This window comes from Scyliorhinus torazame, chromosome 2, assembly GCF_047496885.1.
Source record: "Scyliorhinus torazame isolate Kashiwa2021f chromosome 2, sScyTor2.1, whole genome shotgun sequence".
NCBI lineage: Eukaryota > Metazoa > Chordata > Chondrichthyes > Carcharhiniformes > Scyliorhinidae > Scyliorhinus > Scyliorhinus torazame.
The window spans coordinates 335,305,003-335,318,761 of record NC_092708.1 but is presented as its reverse complement, the minus strand read 5'-3'; the positions used below and the strand labels follow the sequence as shown (position 1 = coordinate 335,318,761).

The following is a 13,759-nucleotide window of genomic DNA, read 5'->3' as shown; positions in this document are numbered from 1 at the left end:
ACACATCCAAATCTGTGTAATTTAATGTATATGAAGAAGTGATCCTGGTACTAGCCCCAGAGGAACCTCACTATATACCTTCCTCTAGTCTGAAAAACACCAATTTACCACTACTCCCGTTTTTGTCATTCAGTCAAATTTTTATGCTTGCTGATTGAGCCCCTTGTGTTCCATGAGCTCCAACTGTGCTGACGAGCCTGTTATGTGACACTTACCTAAGCGTCATTTGGAAGTCCATGTACTTACTCTTTTTAAAAAAAAAACATTTTATGAAGGCATTTATGATTTTATAACAACAAACAATACAAATACAAATGTACACATCGTTCAGTGCGTAATTCATCCTTCCATCTTCCATTGTTCCCGCCTACAAAATAACCTAACCCCCCCCTTATTGAATCTGCTGACAATTTCTCCGAGAAAGTCGATAAACGGCTGCCACCTCCGGACGAACCGGTAAAGAGCCCTAATGTTGATCCTCTCATGGGCGAACTTAATTTTCTCAAGTCTGAGAAACCCAGCCATGTCGCTAACCCAAACCCCTGATTTTGAGGGCTTCGAGTCCCCCCACGCTAATAAGATCCGTCTCCGGGCTACCAAGGAGGCAAAGGCCAAAACGTCAGCCTCTCTCGCCCCCTGGACGCTCGGATCTTCCGACAGTCCGATAATCGCCACCTCTGGACTTGGGGCCACCCTAGTTTTTAGTACCATGGACATGACATCCGCAAATCCCTGCCAATATCCCCTAAACTTCGGGCATCCCCAAAACATATGGACATGGTTTGCTGGCCCTTCCGCACACCTCACACACTTGTCCTGTATCCAAAAAAACTTGCTTATCCGGGCCACCGTCATGTGTGTCCAGTGAATCACCTTGAATTGTATCAGACTGAGCCTAACACATGATGAGAACGTGTTGACTCTGTTCAGGGCATCTTCCCACAGACCCGCCTCTACCTCCCTTCCAAGCTCATTTTCCCATTTACTCTTTAGCTCACCTATCTTGAGTTTCCTCCCACTCCATGAGTTCTTTATTGATATCTGAAACCTTCCCCTCCCCCACCCCCGTTTTAGAAACTACCTTGTCCTGTATCCCCTGTGGCGGTAGAAACGGAAAGGTCGCAACGTGCCTTCACACTAAATCCCTTATCTGCAGATATCGAAACTCATTCCCTCCCGGCAATTCAAACTCCTCCAAATCCTCTAAACATGGAAAGCTCCCATCAATAAATAGATCCCTCAGCCTCTCAATCCCTGCTCTCTGCTACATCCAAAACCCCCCATCCATCCTCCCCTGGACAAACCGGTGATTACTACAAGTTGGAGCCCACACCGACGCTCCCTCCACTCCCATATGCTTCCACCACTGCCCCAGACTCTCAGGGCAAGCACCGGGCCGGCGAACGGCAGAGGAGCAGTTACCATTGCTCCCAAACTCTTCCACCCCCCCACTACCCACTTCCTGATCACGGCTATATTTGCCGCCCAGTAGTAATTACTAAACTTCGGCAGCGGCAGCAATACTTTCTTTACTTGCGGGGTTTTACCCGCCCAGACAAAACCAGAGGTCACCCTATTCATCGCTTAAAAATGGCCTTTGGTAAGAAAATAGGGAGGCACTGGAAAATAAACAGAAACCTCGGGAGGACAGTCATTTTTACGGTTTGTACCCTTCCCATCAGTGACAACGGGAGCATGTCCCACCTCCGAAAGTCCTCCTTCATTTGTTCAACTAGCTGGGACAAATTTAATTTATGTAATTGCTCCCATCCCCGTGCCTGAATTCTCAAATAACGGAAACTCCCTCCCACCAGTTTAAACGGCAACTCCCCCAGTCTCCCCTCCTGCCCCCTCGCCTGGATCACAAAAAACTCACTTTTACCCATATTCAATCTGTACCCCGAGAACCAGCCAAATTCCCCGAATATCCGCATAATCTCCACCATCCCCCCCGAACAGGTCGGAGATCTTTCGGAGTACGTCGTCTGCATATAATGAGACCCTGTGTACCTCTGCCTCCCTCCCCTTGGAGGGCATCATGATCACAACCTTCTAACGTTGGTCGTTATCTGTCTGCCTTTAACAAACCCCGCCTGGTCTTACCCTATCACCTCCGGAACACAGTTCTCTATCCTTGAGGCCAAAAGTTTGGCCAGAAATTTGGCATCGACATTCAGTAGGGAGATCGGTCTGTATGACCCACATTGCTCTGGGTCCTTCCCCCGCTTCAGGATCAATGATATTGAGGCCTGCGACATTGTTGGGGGAAGGGCACCTCACTCCCTAGCCTCATTAAATGTCCTCACCAGCAGCGAGCCCAGCATCCCAGAGAATTTCTTTTAGAATTCCACAGGGTAACCGTCCGGTCCCAGGGCCTTGCCCGACTGCATGGCCTCCAATCCCTCTGCTACTTCTACAATCCCGATCGGGGCTCCCAAATCCGTCACTAACCCTTTCTCCACCTTCGGAAACTCCAAACTTTCCAAAAACTGCCTCATCCCCTCAATCCCAGCTGGGGGTTCCGACCCATAGAGCCGACTGTAAAACTCCTTAAACATCCCATTCACCCCTGCTGGGTCCAAGACCGTTTCCCACCCCCCCCCTCTGTCCTTCACTTTTCCTATCTCTGTGGCCGCCTTCCTCTTAGCTGGTGTGCTAGCATCCTCCTGGCCTTCTCATATACTCGTATACTCGTACTCATATACGCCCCCATGCCTTCCTCAACTGTCCCACCGCCTTTCCTGTGGCTAGCAGACCAAACTCCATCTGCGGTTTCTGCCGCTCCTTCAACAACCCCGCCTCCGGGACTTCAGAATACCTTCTATGCACCTGGAGTATTTCCCTCACCAGCCTATCCATCTCTCCCGCTCCACCTCCTCCCTATGAGCCCGTATCTAAATTAGCTCCCCCTAATCACTTTCTTCAGCGCTTTCCATTCCGTTGCTGCCAAAACTTCCCCCGTATCAATTATCTCCAAATAATTCTGGATGGCCTTCCTCACCCGCCTGCACAACCCCTCATCCGCTAACAGTGCCACATCCAATCTCCATTGTGGGTGCTGACCCCTCTCCTTGCCCACCCATAGATCCACCCAGTGAGGGGCATGATCCGACACAACAATCACCGAATACTCGGTATCCATTACCCCCGCCAGTAATGCCCTGTTTAAAATGAAAAAAATCAATGCCCCCCATCTGTTCCATAAATCCCTTTAGTTCTTTCACCCTCCCTGTCCCTGAATTCGACCGATCCAACCTCTGATCAATGACCGTATTGATGTTTCCCCCCCATGATCAGCTTATGCGAGTCCAGGTCCGGGATCTTCCCTAACTCCTGCCTCATAAACTCTGCTTCGTCCCACTTTGGTGTGTAGATATTCAGTAATATCACCAGCATCCCCTCCAGCTTCCTACTCACCATGATATACCTACCCCCTGAATCCGCCATTATATTCACTACCTCAAATGACACCCGCTTATTGATCATGATCGCAACCCCCCCTAGTTTTGGAGTCTAGCCCCGAGTGAAATACCTGCCCGACCCACCCTTCTTTAGTCTAGTCTGATTCACAACCCTCAGGTGTGTCTCTTGTAGCATTGCCACGTCCGCCTTCAACCTCCTCAAATGCGCGAACACGTGAGCTACCTTGACCGGCCCATTTTGCCCCCTCACACTTGGTCAGGGGGCACCCCCTCCCAGTGCCGATCAACCATCACCCTTTGCCAGCCTCCAGCTCACGTCCCGTGCCTCCTCGGGCCCGCCCTCGGGCGCCCACCGTTCTCAACCTCCAATTTGTCTCCCAACGCCAGTCCCTCCCCTGTCAGCAGAATAATTTCTCCCCCCCCCCCCCCCCCCCTAACTAACAAAATAACAATCCCAGCCCCCACATCAAACTAGTCACCTGCTTGCCCCCCACGGCGCTTCCGTGAGCTAGTCCACCCAGCTAGCCTGGTAGCCCATGGCACCATGCATCCTACCCTCTATTGTTTCCCCCTTTCCCCCCCCGCTCGAACATACAGATGCAAAACATCACAATCCCCAACAAACACAAAGAAGAAAATACGACCCACCATCCCCCCACAAGAACAAAGTTAACCTGCACTCAAAACTGAGCAACTGCCCAAAACATTTGGTACAAACACACTACATACACCGCTCAAAAAGAAAATAAATTTAGCAGCACAGGCACAGAATCACTTGTCCCCAAGGTCAATGTCCTCAATCACCTGCCAGTCTCCTGTCTTTGACAAAGTTTATTGCCTCATCCGGCGATCCAAAATAAAATTCTCGGCCCTGGTAAGTGACCCACAGACGAGCTGGGTACAACATGCCGAGCTTCACCCCCTTGAAGAGGACCGATTAACCTTGTTAAAGCTCGCTCTTCTCTTGGCCAGCTCCGCACCCAAGTCCTGGTAAATGCGCAGCTCGTTGTTTTCCCATTTGCAGCTCCGCGTCTGCCTGGCCCACCTCAAAATCTGTTCCTTATCCAGGAACTGGTGCATGCGTTCCACCATCGCCCTCGGCGGTTCATTCACACGCGGCTTCCTCGCAAGTGCTCGCTGCGTCCTGTCGACTTCCAGGGGTCGAGCAAACGCACTATCGCCAAGCAGCTTCTCAAACATACGTGCCATGTATGCCCCTGTGTCTGATCTCTCGATGCCCTCCGGGAGGCCAACGATCTGCCTGCGCGATCTGTTCTCCAAATCCTCCACCTTCCCCTGCAGCCTTTCCTGATGGTCCCACATCAGATCCATCTCCATTGCCATCGCAGTTAGCTGGTCCTTGTGCTCAGCCACCTTCTCTTCCACCTTCTGGATTGCCAGTCCCTAGCCTTTTCTCCACCCGATCAATCCCTGTCTTAATCGGGTCCAGGTACTTGTGTCTTTGCGTGGCAAAACTCTCCTGGAGGAATTTCAACAGCTGGTCCGAGCTCCCGAACCTCCACCATGTTTTCCTATGCTGCAGGCTGCACTCTCTTCGTTGCCCAACAATCTCCTCTTTGCAGACCACTTCTGGTCCACAACTCTATAAACTGGTGGGTGATTCCTCTTCTCTGCCTCACCAGTCTCCAAATTTACCTGTCAAATCCCCCATAAATTGGGGGAAAAGGTCCCAAAAGTCCACCACGAGGGGGAGCTACCAAATCAGCGACCTTTCACTCCATAGCCGCCACCAGAAGTCGACCATGTACTTACTCAACCCTCTTTGTTACTTCATTAGAAACTCAAACAATTTCCTATAAAAGATGTTCGATAAACTGACTTTCTTTAATTAATCCACATTTGTCCAAATGTGTGTGTTAATTTTGTCGCAGGTTATCATTTCTGAAAATTGCCCCACCACTGAGTGTGATTGCTATTGGCCTGCAGTTGGACTTATCCTTGCATCTGTTTTTCAACAAGGATGTAAACATATGCAATTTTCCAATCCTCTGGCACCACTCCTTTTTCTGAGGAACATTGGAAGATTATGGTCACTATCTCTGCAATTTCCATTCTCTTCTCTCAGTAACTTCAAATTCATTTGATGTAGAAATGGGCTGTTTTTGAAGAGGAGATGTATTCAGGTACAGTCAAAATACATCCTCACGGTGGGGAAAGGTCAGACAACAAAGCCAGAATTTGCTGGATGATGAGAGATAGTGAGATGAAATAGATATGACAAACGTCAGGTGGATATTACAATTCAGAATCGCACGGAATGTAAAAACTTCAAAGTGGAAGTGAAAAAAGAAATGAGAGAAAACCGAGCATTTGAAGAGATTGGCAACTAACATAAAAGGGAATCTAGACATCCTCTTTTAGAAATATAAATACTAAAGTGTGGTAAACGATCCTTACAAAGTGTAGTGGAGGCATATCCTGTGCCATCATTCATGAGGTAATCATAGTTTGGGAATTGGGTGCGGTCTGTGGTAAGGGGTGATGTGGGTTTCAAAGAAAAAAAATTAACTCTGTGGCTAAATGCCCCCTCCTACCTTATGAAGCATGTATTCCTGGAACATTAATTTTTTGACTGGTTCATTTTAGGTTGCACAGTTGTATGAGGAGCTGAAGGAACGTGTCCAATGTTTCAATATGTATATTGATCGCCTGCATGGATGCACAGATGAAGAGTATGTACACAAGCAGAGATTCATTCTGCAGGTACTGTTTTATTTTCACAATGCTTCAATGTTCATATTTTTTTCCAGCTTAATACCTTACCCAAGTCTTGACCGCAGTTTACATTGCAACATGTACAGCCTGATATGTTGTGACGTCTATTATACAACATGCGTATCCCCTGGCGGTTTCCGCTTTTGTGCATCACTAGTCTTGTAAACAATCGGCAGAGACTCTGCCTCTTGAGTCCAAATACAAAGTTCCTGTGTAGACTAGGTTCTGGCACAACAGGAGTAGAGAATGGTCGAGTAACTTCAATCGCTTTGTGTTCTAATGCATTGATGTGGTCTTTTGGTGCGCAATATTTCTATAGATACTTCCCCAAGTGAACTGGGCATGATTTAAAAAGATAGGATGAATTGCATTTTGTACTGACTTTATATTGCAAAGTTCTTTTCCAACAGGTTGTTCTTGCTGGAGCTTTTTACCCCAATTATTTTACATTTGGTCCAGTCTCTCAAGAAATTGCTGTGAAAGAGCTGGCTAGAAAAGATTATAGAACTACAGTAGTGGTAAGTTGATTTGGAAAAAAATGGTGTACTTCATTTTATAATAAATCTGGTATATTTTCTGGAGAGTCCTGATAAAGTTGCATTAGCAAACTTTTAAATGTAAATGCTGTAGTTTGTTCTAAATATCTATATGTGGAGGATACTCTTGAGTATCCATATGGTGGAGGTAAGAATTAACAAGTGGAAGAAGACACTGGTGGGAGTAATCTATAGGCTTCCTTAAAGTAGCTTTATAGTAGGATGGAGAATAAATCAGGAGATAATGAGGGCATGTAAAAAAGGCAGTACATTAATAATGGGTGACTTTAATCTTCACGTGGATTAGGAAAATCAAATTGGCAGAGGTGGCATGAGGAAAAATCATGTTGTGGATCTAACCAGGAATCAGGATATTTTGTATCTGATAATGTGTAATGAGGCGGGTTTAATAAACAGTCTGGGTAAAAGATCCCCTTGGAAACAGTGACCATAACATGGTAGAATTTAGCGTTCAGTTTGAGTGTGAGAAACCTGGGTCAGAAACAACTGCGCTAAACTTAAATAAGGGGAATTACAAAGGTATGGGGGCAGTGTTGGCTGGAGTGGACTGGACAAGGAGTTAGTAGAAAAGACCGTTGATCAGCAATGGTAGACGGTTATGAAAACAGTTCATGACTCACAACAAAAAAGATATATGTGAGGAAGGAGGATTCTAGGAGCGGGATAAAACTACCATTGTTAACCAAAGAAGTTAAGGGAAGTATTAAACTGGAATAAAAAACATATGGCAAATATTTGTGGTAAACCAGAGGATTGGGAAAGTTTTAAAAACCAACAAACGATGACCAGAAAAACAATAGAGGGAGAAGATAAACTATGAGGGTAAACCAGCAAAGAACATAAAAGCAGACAGTTAGACCTTCTGAGAATGTATAAAGCGAACATAGGCCTCTTGGAGAATGAAACTGGGCAAATAATAATCGGGAACCAGGAAACGGCAGAGGAGTTAAATAATTACTTTGTGTCAGTCTTCACAGTAGAAGACACTGATAGCATTCCAAAAAATATTAAATAATCAAGGGGCAAAATATGGGTGGGGTGGGGTGGGCAGAGGAAGTGAATAAATACAATAACTATCACTGGAGAAAAATTACTGGGGAAACTCAAGAGGCGAAAGGCCGATGGGTCCCCTGAGAATGATGGGTTACAGCCTAGGATATTAAAAGTAGTAGCTGCGAGATGGTAGATGCACTGGTAATCCGGAGAATTAGAAAACTGCCAATTTAATACACTTTTTCAAAAAGGGAGGGAGACAAAAAGCAGGTAACTATGGGCCAGTTAGCTTAACTTCTGTCATTGGAAAATGTTATGTCCATTATCAAGGATGTAATTGCAGAGCATTTGGAAAGACACAATATAATCAAGCAGAGTCAGCATGGGCTTCATGAAAGGGAAACCATGCCTGACCAATTAATTAGAATTATTTTTGGTAGTAATGAACAGGATCGATAAAGGGGAACGAGTGGAGGCAATAAACTTGGATTTCCAAAAAGTAAGGTACCGTACTAAAGATGACTTAATAAGATAAGAGCCCATGGTGCTCTAAATTTTTTTTTTTAAATCTCAGAGTAAAGGGTTGCCCATTTAATACAGAGATGAGGAGGAATTTCTTCCCCAAGTGTAGTGGAATTCTGTACTGCAGAAGACTGGAGACAGATGTTTTAATTAGTAAGGGAATCATGGGTTATGGGAACAAGGCAGGAAAGTAGTGTTGAAGATTATCATATCAGATCAGTCATGATTTCATTGAATGGCGGAGCAGACCCCATGGACCGAATGGTGCACTTCTGCTCCTGCGTCTTATGGTCTTATCTATTCAATTTTAAAAGTACTCCTTTTCTACCATTTATTTTATTTGTTATGCCTAACCTCATGATTCAAGAAATATCCTGAACTGTTTGCAGTAGAATGCAAAATGTCTTTGTGCACTTACTTGATCGCAAAACTCATTTTGAAATAACTAAAAATCATTACTTCCACTAGAAGTTAAAATTTTACATAGCTTTATGCTCAACCATAAATGTTGGATTTGAGGTTGCAGGGCGTAAAATCATAATTATGGATTTTGTTCCAATTATGTTGTATTGTCATGAAACAATGCAATTCCAGTTTTTAAATTTCAAAATGATTTGTGCAATGTTGTGAAAGCACTTGACTATTGGCAAGAATGTTTTATGGACCAGTAATTTTGATGATATAGCTGTGTCCTTTGTACTAATGAATATGAACAGCCATTTTTCTGTTTCCTATCATAATTATATACATACATTGTGTGATACAAGAAAGGTGGACAACTATAACCCAGGTGGGTATATCGGAACTGGTATATTTCACAATGGTGCATTTCTTTTCTCTGTGATGATCACAATAGAAGTGGGATTAAAAGACCCTAGTTAACAACTATTTACTTTCTCTATTTAGAAATTGAAATTGTATTAAAAGAGAAAGACCGGGTTGGAAGGGATGGTAATTTTTATGAATTGTTGCAAATGCATGCTGTGCTAGTAAGACATGCATATTTGAAAATCTAGTTTCAACAACTTTGATCCTGATTTCTAATTACCATAATTTGAATTTGCCTCAAGATACTAAACAGACACCTGCAGATTTACCACTCGGGTGTTGATTAGATGCAATTTTTGTGGAGTACTTACGTGGGTCCCAATTCCATAGATCCATAGAATCCCGAGAGTGCAGAAGGAGGCCATTCGACCCATTGAGTCTATATCAACCCTCTGAAAGAGCACCCCACATAGGTCCACTTACTTCCGTATCCTAACCTGCAAATTGTTGGACACTAAGTGGCAATTTAGCATGGCCAATCCACCTAACCTGCACATTTTTGGACTATAAAGTAAACCGGAGCACCTAGGGGAAACTCGCACAGACACGGGAAGAACCTGCAAACCCCACACAATCACTCGAGGCCAGAATTGAACCAGATTTCCTGACGCCGCAAGGAAGAAAGCTGGCTGACAAAATGAGTGATACGTTTCAGGATGACTTAGAGGCCAAGTGAAGAGGCATACTCATTTTTTGATGTGGCCCTGCAGGTCCATATGGGGGATGTTTGAGAAGTATCCTGCAGCCATAGTGGGGGAGGAGTCCTGATCCCCTTTCTGTCGCCTTCTCCTGGAGCAGTTGGTGGTGTTGTGCCTTTCCTCCTGTCCTCCCAGTCCTCTTGCTGGCCAAGGAACCCTGCACGATGCCAATGACCAAGCACTCCCCTTTTCCAGGTGTCTTGTGTAAGCTGTCCGATAAAGTAGCACATCAATTACTCTCTTTCGAGAATTTCCAGAATGTGTTGATAGTGCCCAAGAAAGTTAACTGACGTGCTTCAGAAGTCTCCTTCAAATTTCCAGCAACAATGAACAGTAAAAGATGATGTACCATTAAGTAGCGCTCAAGTCTCTGCAATAACTTGTTATTCCCAAATATATAGTCATTGTTAGGAGCTGATGTCAATCAAGTGCTATTTGCCTTAATATTATGTAGCTGTGTTAATGAATGCCAGCAGGCAATTTAAGTGGCAACAAGTCTTCGAACAATCCTCTTGGCAACATTCCTTGTGCAAGCTTCAACTTGATTGCTAACTTGGTATCTTGCACTAAACTGGTATTTCAGGTGACGATCGCATCTTCATTAACTTGGAGACCCTTCAGCACCTGAGGTATCATGGGAAATTGTCCCCAAAATTTGAACTCTGTTTCCATATCTGGCACACTTCTCTAATACCTCACATTCAGGACAAAATAAGTAAAATTGTTTATCATCTGATGGATTGTTTCAGTCTTGAATGTTCTTTGTTTCACTCTTGAGGTTGCTCGTTGCAGTCTTGCGATTTCTCGTTTGTATCTTAAAATCTTGTCCTTGGGAAAGAGATCTAGCGGGGAGGGGAGGAGGGAGGGAGAAGGGGGGGGGGGGACAACTGGGTTGCTGCTGCGGAAATCCAAAAGGAAATGGCTAAAGAGTGGGTGGGCGGGGATGGTGTGCGACGCTGGGGGAGCGAGCGGGAGCGCGGAGGCGGGATATGGGACTGGCCTAGAGAAGGTAATGGCTAGTCGACACGGGAGGGGGGCAGGTAGCCCCCTAGTGAGGCTGATCACGTGGAACGTGAGAGGCCTGAACGGACCGATAAAAAGGGCCCGAGTGCTCGCGCATTTGAAAGGACTAAGGGCAGACGTGGTTATGCTCCAAGAGACGCACCTAAAGGTGGCGGACCAAGTTAGGCTAAGGAAAGGATGGGTGGGACAGGTGTTCCACTCAGGACTGGACGCAAAGAATAGAGGGGTGGCCATTTTGGTGGGGAAACAGGTCGCATTTGAAGCAAAGAACATTGTAGCAGATAGCGGAGGTAGATATGTAATGGTGAGTGGCAGGCTGGAGGGAATGGAGGTCGTGTTGGTTAACGTGTATGCCCCAAACTGGGACGATGCGGGATTTATGAGACGGATGCTGGGACGTATACCGGACCTGGAGGTAGGAAACTTGATTTTAGGAGGGGACTTTAATACGGTGCTGGACCCGGGGCTAGATAGATCCAGCTCAAGGACCGGAAGAAGGCCGGCAGCGGCCAAGGTACAAAGGGGTTTATGGACCAAATGGGGGGAGTGGATCCATGGCGATTTCTTAGACCTAGGGCTAGGGAGTATTCCTTCTTCTCCCATGTCCATAAAGTGTACTCCCGGATAGATTTTTTTGTTTTGGGAAGGTCGTTGATCTCTAGGGTGGAAGAAGCTGAGTACTCAGCCATAGCGGTTTCGGATCATGCCCCACATTGGGTGGACCTGGAATTAGGAGAGGAAAGGGAGCAGAGAACACTCTGGCGATTAGATGTGGGACTGATGGCGGATGAGGGAGTGTGTGCAAGAGTGCGGGGGTGTATTGAGAGATACCTGGAGGTCAATGACGACGGCGAGGTCCCTGTGGGAGTGGTATGGGAAGCACTAAAAGCGGTGGTCAGAGGAGAGCTGATCTCCATTGGGGCCCACAAAAGGAAAACAGAGGCCAAGGAAAGGGAAAGATTACTGGGGGAGATTTTAAGGGTGGATAGGGAATTTGCAGAGACCCCGGAGGAGGAATTGTACAGGGAGAGGAGACGACTCCAGACGGAATTTGACCTTCTGACCACCAGAAAGGCGGAGGTACTGTGGAGGAAGGCACAGGGGAGGAGGTATGAATATGGGGAAAAGGCGAGTCGCCTGTTGGCTCATCAATTGCGAAAGAGGGCAGCAGCGAGGGAAATAGGAGGAATTAGAGACGAAAGGGGAGACACGGTGCGAAGGGCAGGAAAGATAAACGAGGTGTTCAAGACCTTCTATGAGGAACTGTATAGGTCTCAACCCCCAGAGGGAGAGGAGGGGATGCGGCAGTTCCTGGACCAATTGAGGTTCCCGAAAGTGGAGGAGCGGGGGGTGGTAGGCCTGGGGGCACCGATTGGGGTGGACGAGGTTATTAAGGGACTGGGAAGCATGCAAGCAGGGAAGGCCCCAGGACCAGACGGGTTCCCGGTGGAGTATTACAGAAAATATGTGGACTTGTTGGCCCCGTTGATGGTGAGGACGTTCAATGAGGCCAGGAAAGGGGGGACTCTACCCCCGACGATGTCGGAGGCGACGATATCGTTAATTTTGAAGAGGGATAAAGATCCGTTGCAGTGCGGGTCCTATAGACCCATTTCATTGTTGAACGTGGACGCCAAATTGTTGGCAAAGGTACTGGCATCGAGGATAGAGGACTGTGTCCCGGGGGTGGTGCACGAAGATCAGACAGGGTTCGTAAAAGGGAGACAACTGAATGTTAACGTGCGACGACTATTAGGGGTGATAATGATGCCCCCAGTGGAGGGGGAGGCAGAGATAGTGGCGGCAATGGACGCAGAGAAGGCATTTGATAGGGTGGAGTGGGAGTATTTATGGGAAGTGTTAAGGAGGTTTGGGTTTGGGAACGGGTTTATTAGCTGGGTTAGACTTCTTTATGGGGCTCCAACGGCAAGCGTAGTTACAGGTCGACATAGATCGGAGTATTTCCGACTATATAGGGGAACAAGACAGGGATGCCCGCTGTCTCCATTGTTGTTCGCGTTGGCAATTGAACCTCTGGCCATGGCGTTGAGAGACTCCAGGAAATGGAGAGGGGTGATTAGAGGGGGAGAAGAACACCGAGTCTCGTTATATGCGGATGACCTATTGTTATACGTGTCGGACCCAGCGGGGGGAATGATAGAGGTTATGCGAATTTTGAGGGGGTTCGGGGATTTCTCGGGGTATCGGCTAAACATGGGAAAGAGTGAATTATTTGTGATACATCCAGGGGACCAGAGTAGAGAGATAGAAGGCTTGCCTCTAAGGAAAGTGGAAAGAAACTTCCGATACCTGGGGATTCAGATCGCTAGGAGCTGGGGAACCTTGCACAGACTTAATCTGACACGGTTGGTAGAACAAATGGAGGAGGACTTCAAGAGGTGGGACATGCAGCCTCTATCGCTGGTGGGCAGGGTGCAAGCAATTAAGATGATGGTCCTCCCGAGGTTCTTATTTGTATTTCAATGTCTCCCTATACTAATCACTAAGACCTTTTTTAATAAAATAGACAGGAGCATCACGAGCTTCGTGTGGGCAGGGAAAGTTCCGAGAGTAAGGAGGGGGTTCCTTCAGCGTAGTAGGGACAGAGGAGGATTGGCACTACCGAACTTGGGCGATTACTATTGGGCCGCCAATGTGGCAATGATACGTAAATGGATGATGGAGGGTGAGGGAGCGGCGTGGGAAAGACTGGAGAGAAAGTCCTGTAAAGGGACGAGTTTAGAGGCGCTGGTGACGGCGCCGCTACCGATCTCACCTAAAAAGTTTACCACGAACCCGGTGGTGGCGGCAACATTGAATATCTGGGGACAGTGGAGGCGACAGAGAGGGGTGCGGGGAGCCCTGGTGGGGTCCCCAATCAGGAACAACCATAGGTTCGCCCCAGGAAGAATGGATGGAGGATTTCAGAGCTGGTTCCAGTTGGGAATTAGGAGGGTGGGAGATTTATTTATAGATGGGA

The 13,759-nt window shown here is 46.8% G+C and overlaps 1 protein-coding gene across 1 annotated transcript in view; it reads left to right on the top strand.

Moving 5' to 3' along the window:
* Positions 1-13,759, top strand: part of tdrd9 (tudor domain containing 9) — a 255,517-nt gene that overhangs the window by 187,600 nt on the left and 54,158 nt on the right. Inside the window, exons 21-22 of the mRNA XM_072489934.1 lie at positions 6,030-6,146; positions 6,569-6,676. Coding sequence (XP_072346035.1) covers positions 6,030-6,146; positions 6,569-6,676 — 225 coding nt within the window. The remainder of the gene's footprint in view (positions 1-6,029; positions 6,147-6,568; positions 6,677-13,759) is intronic.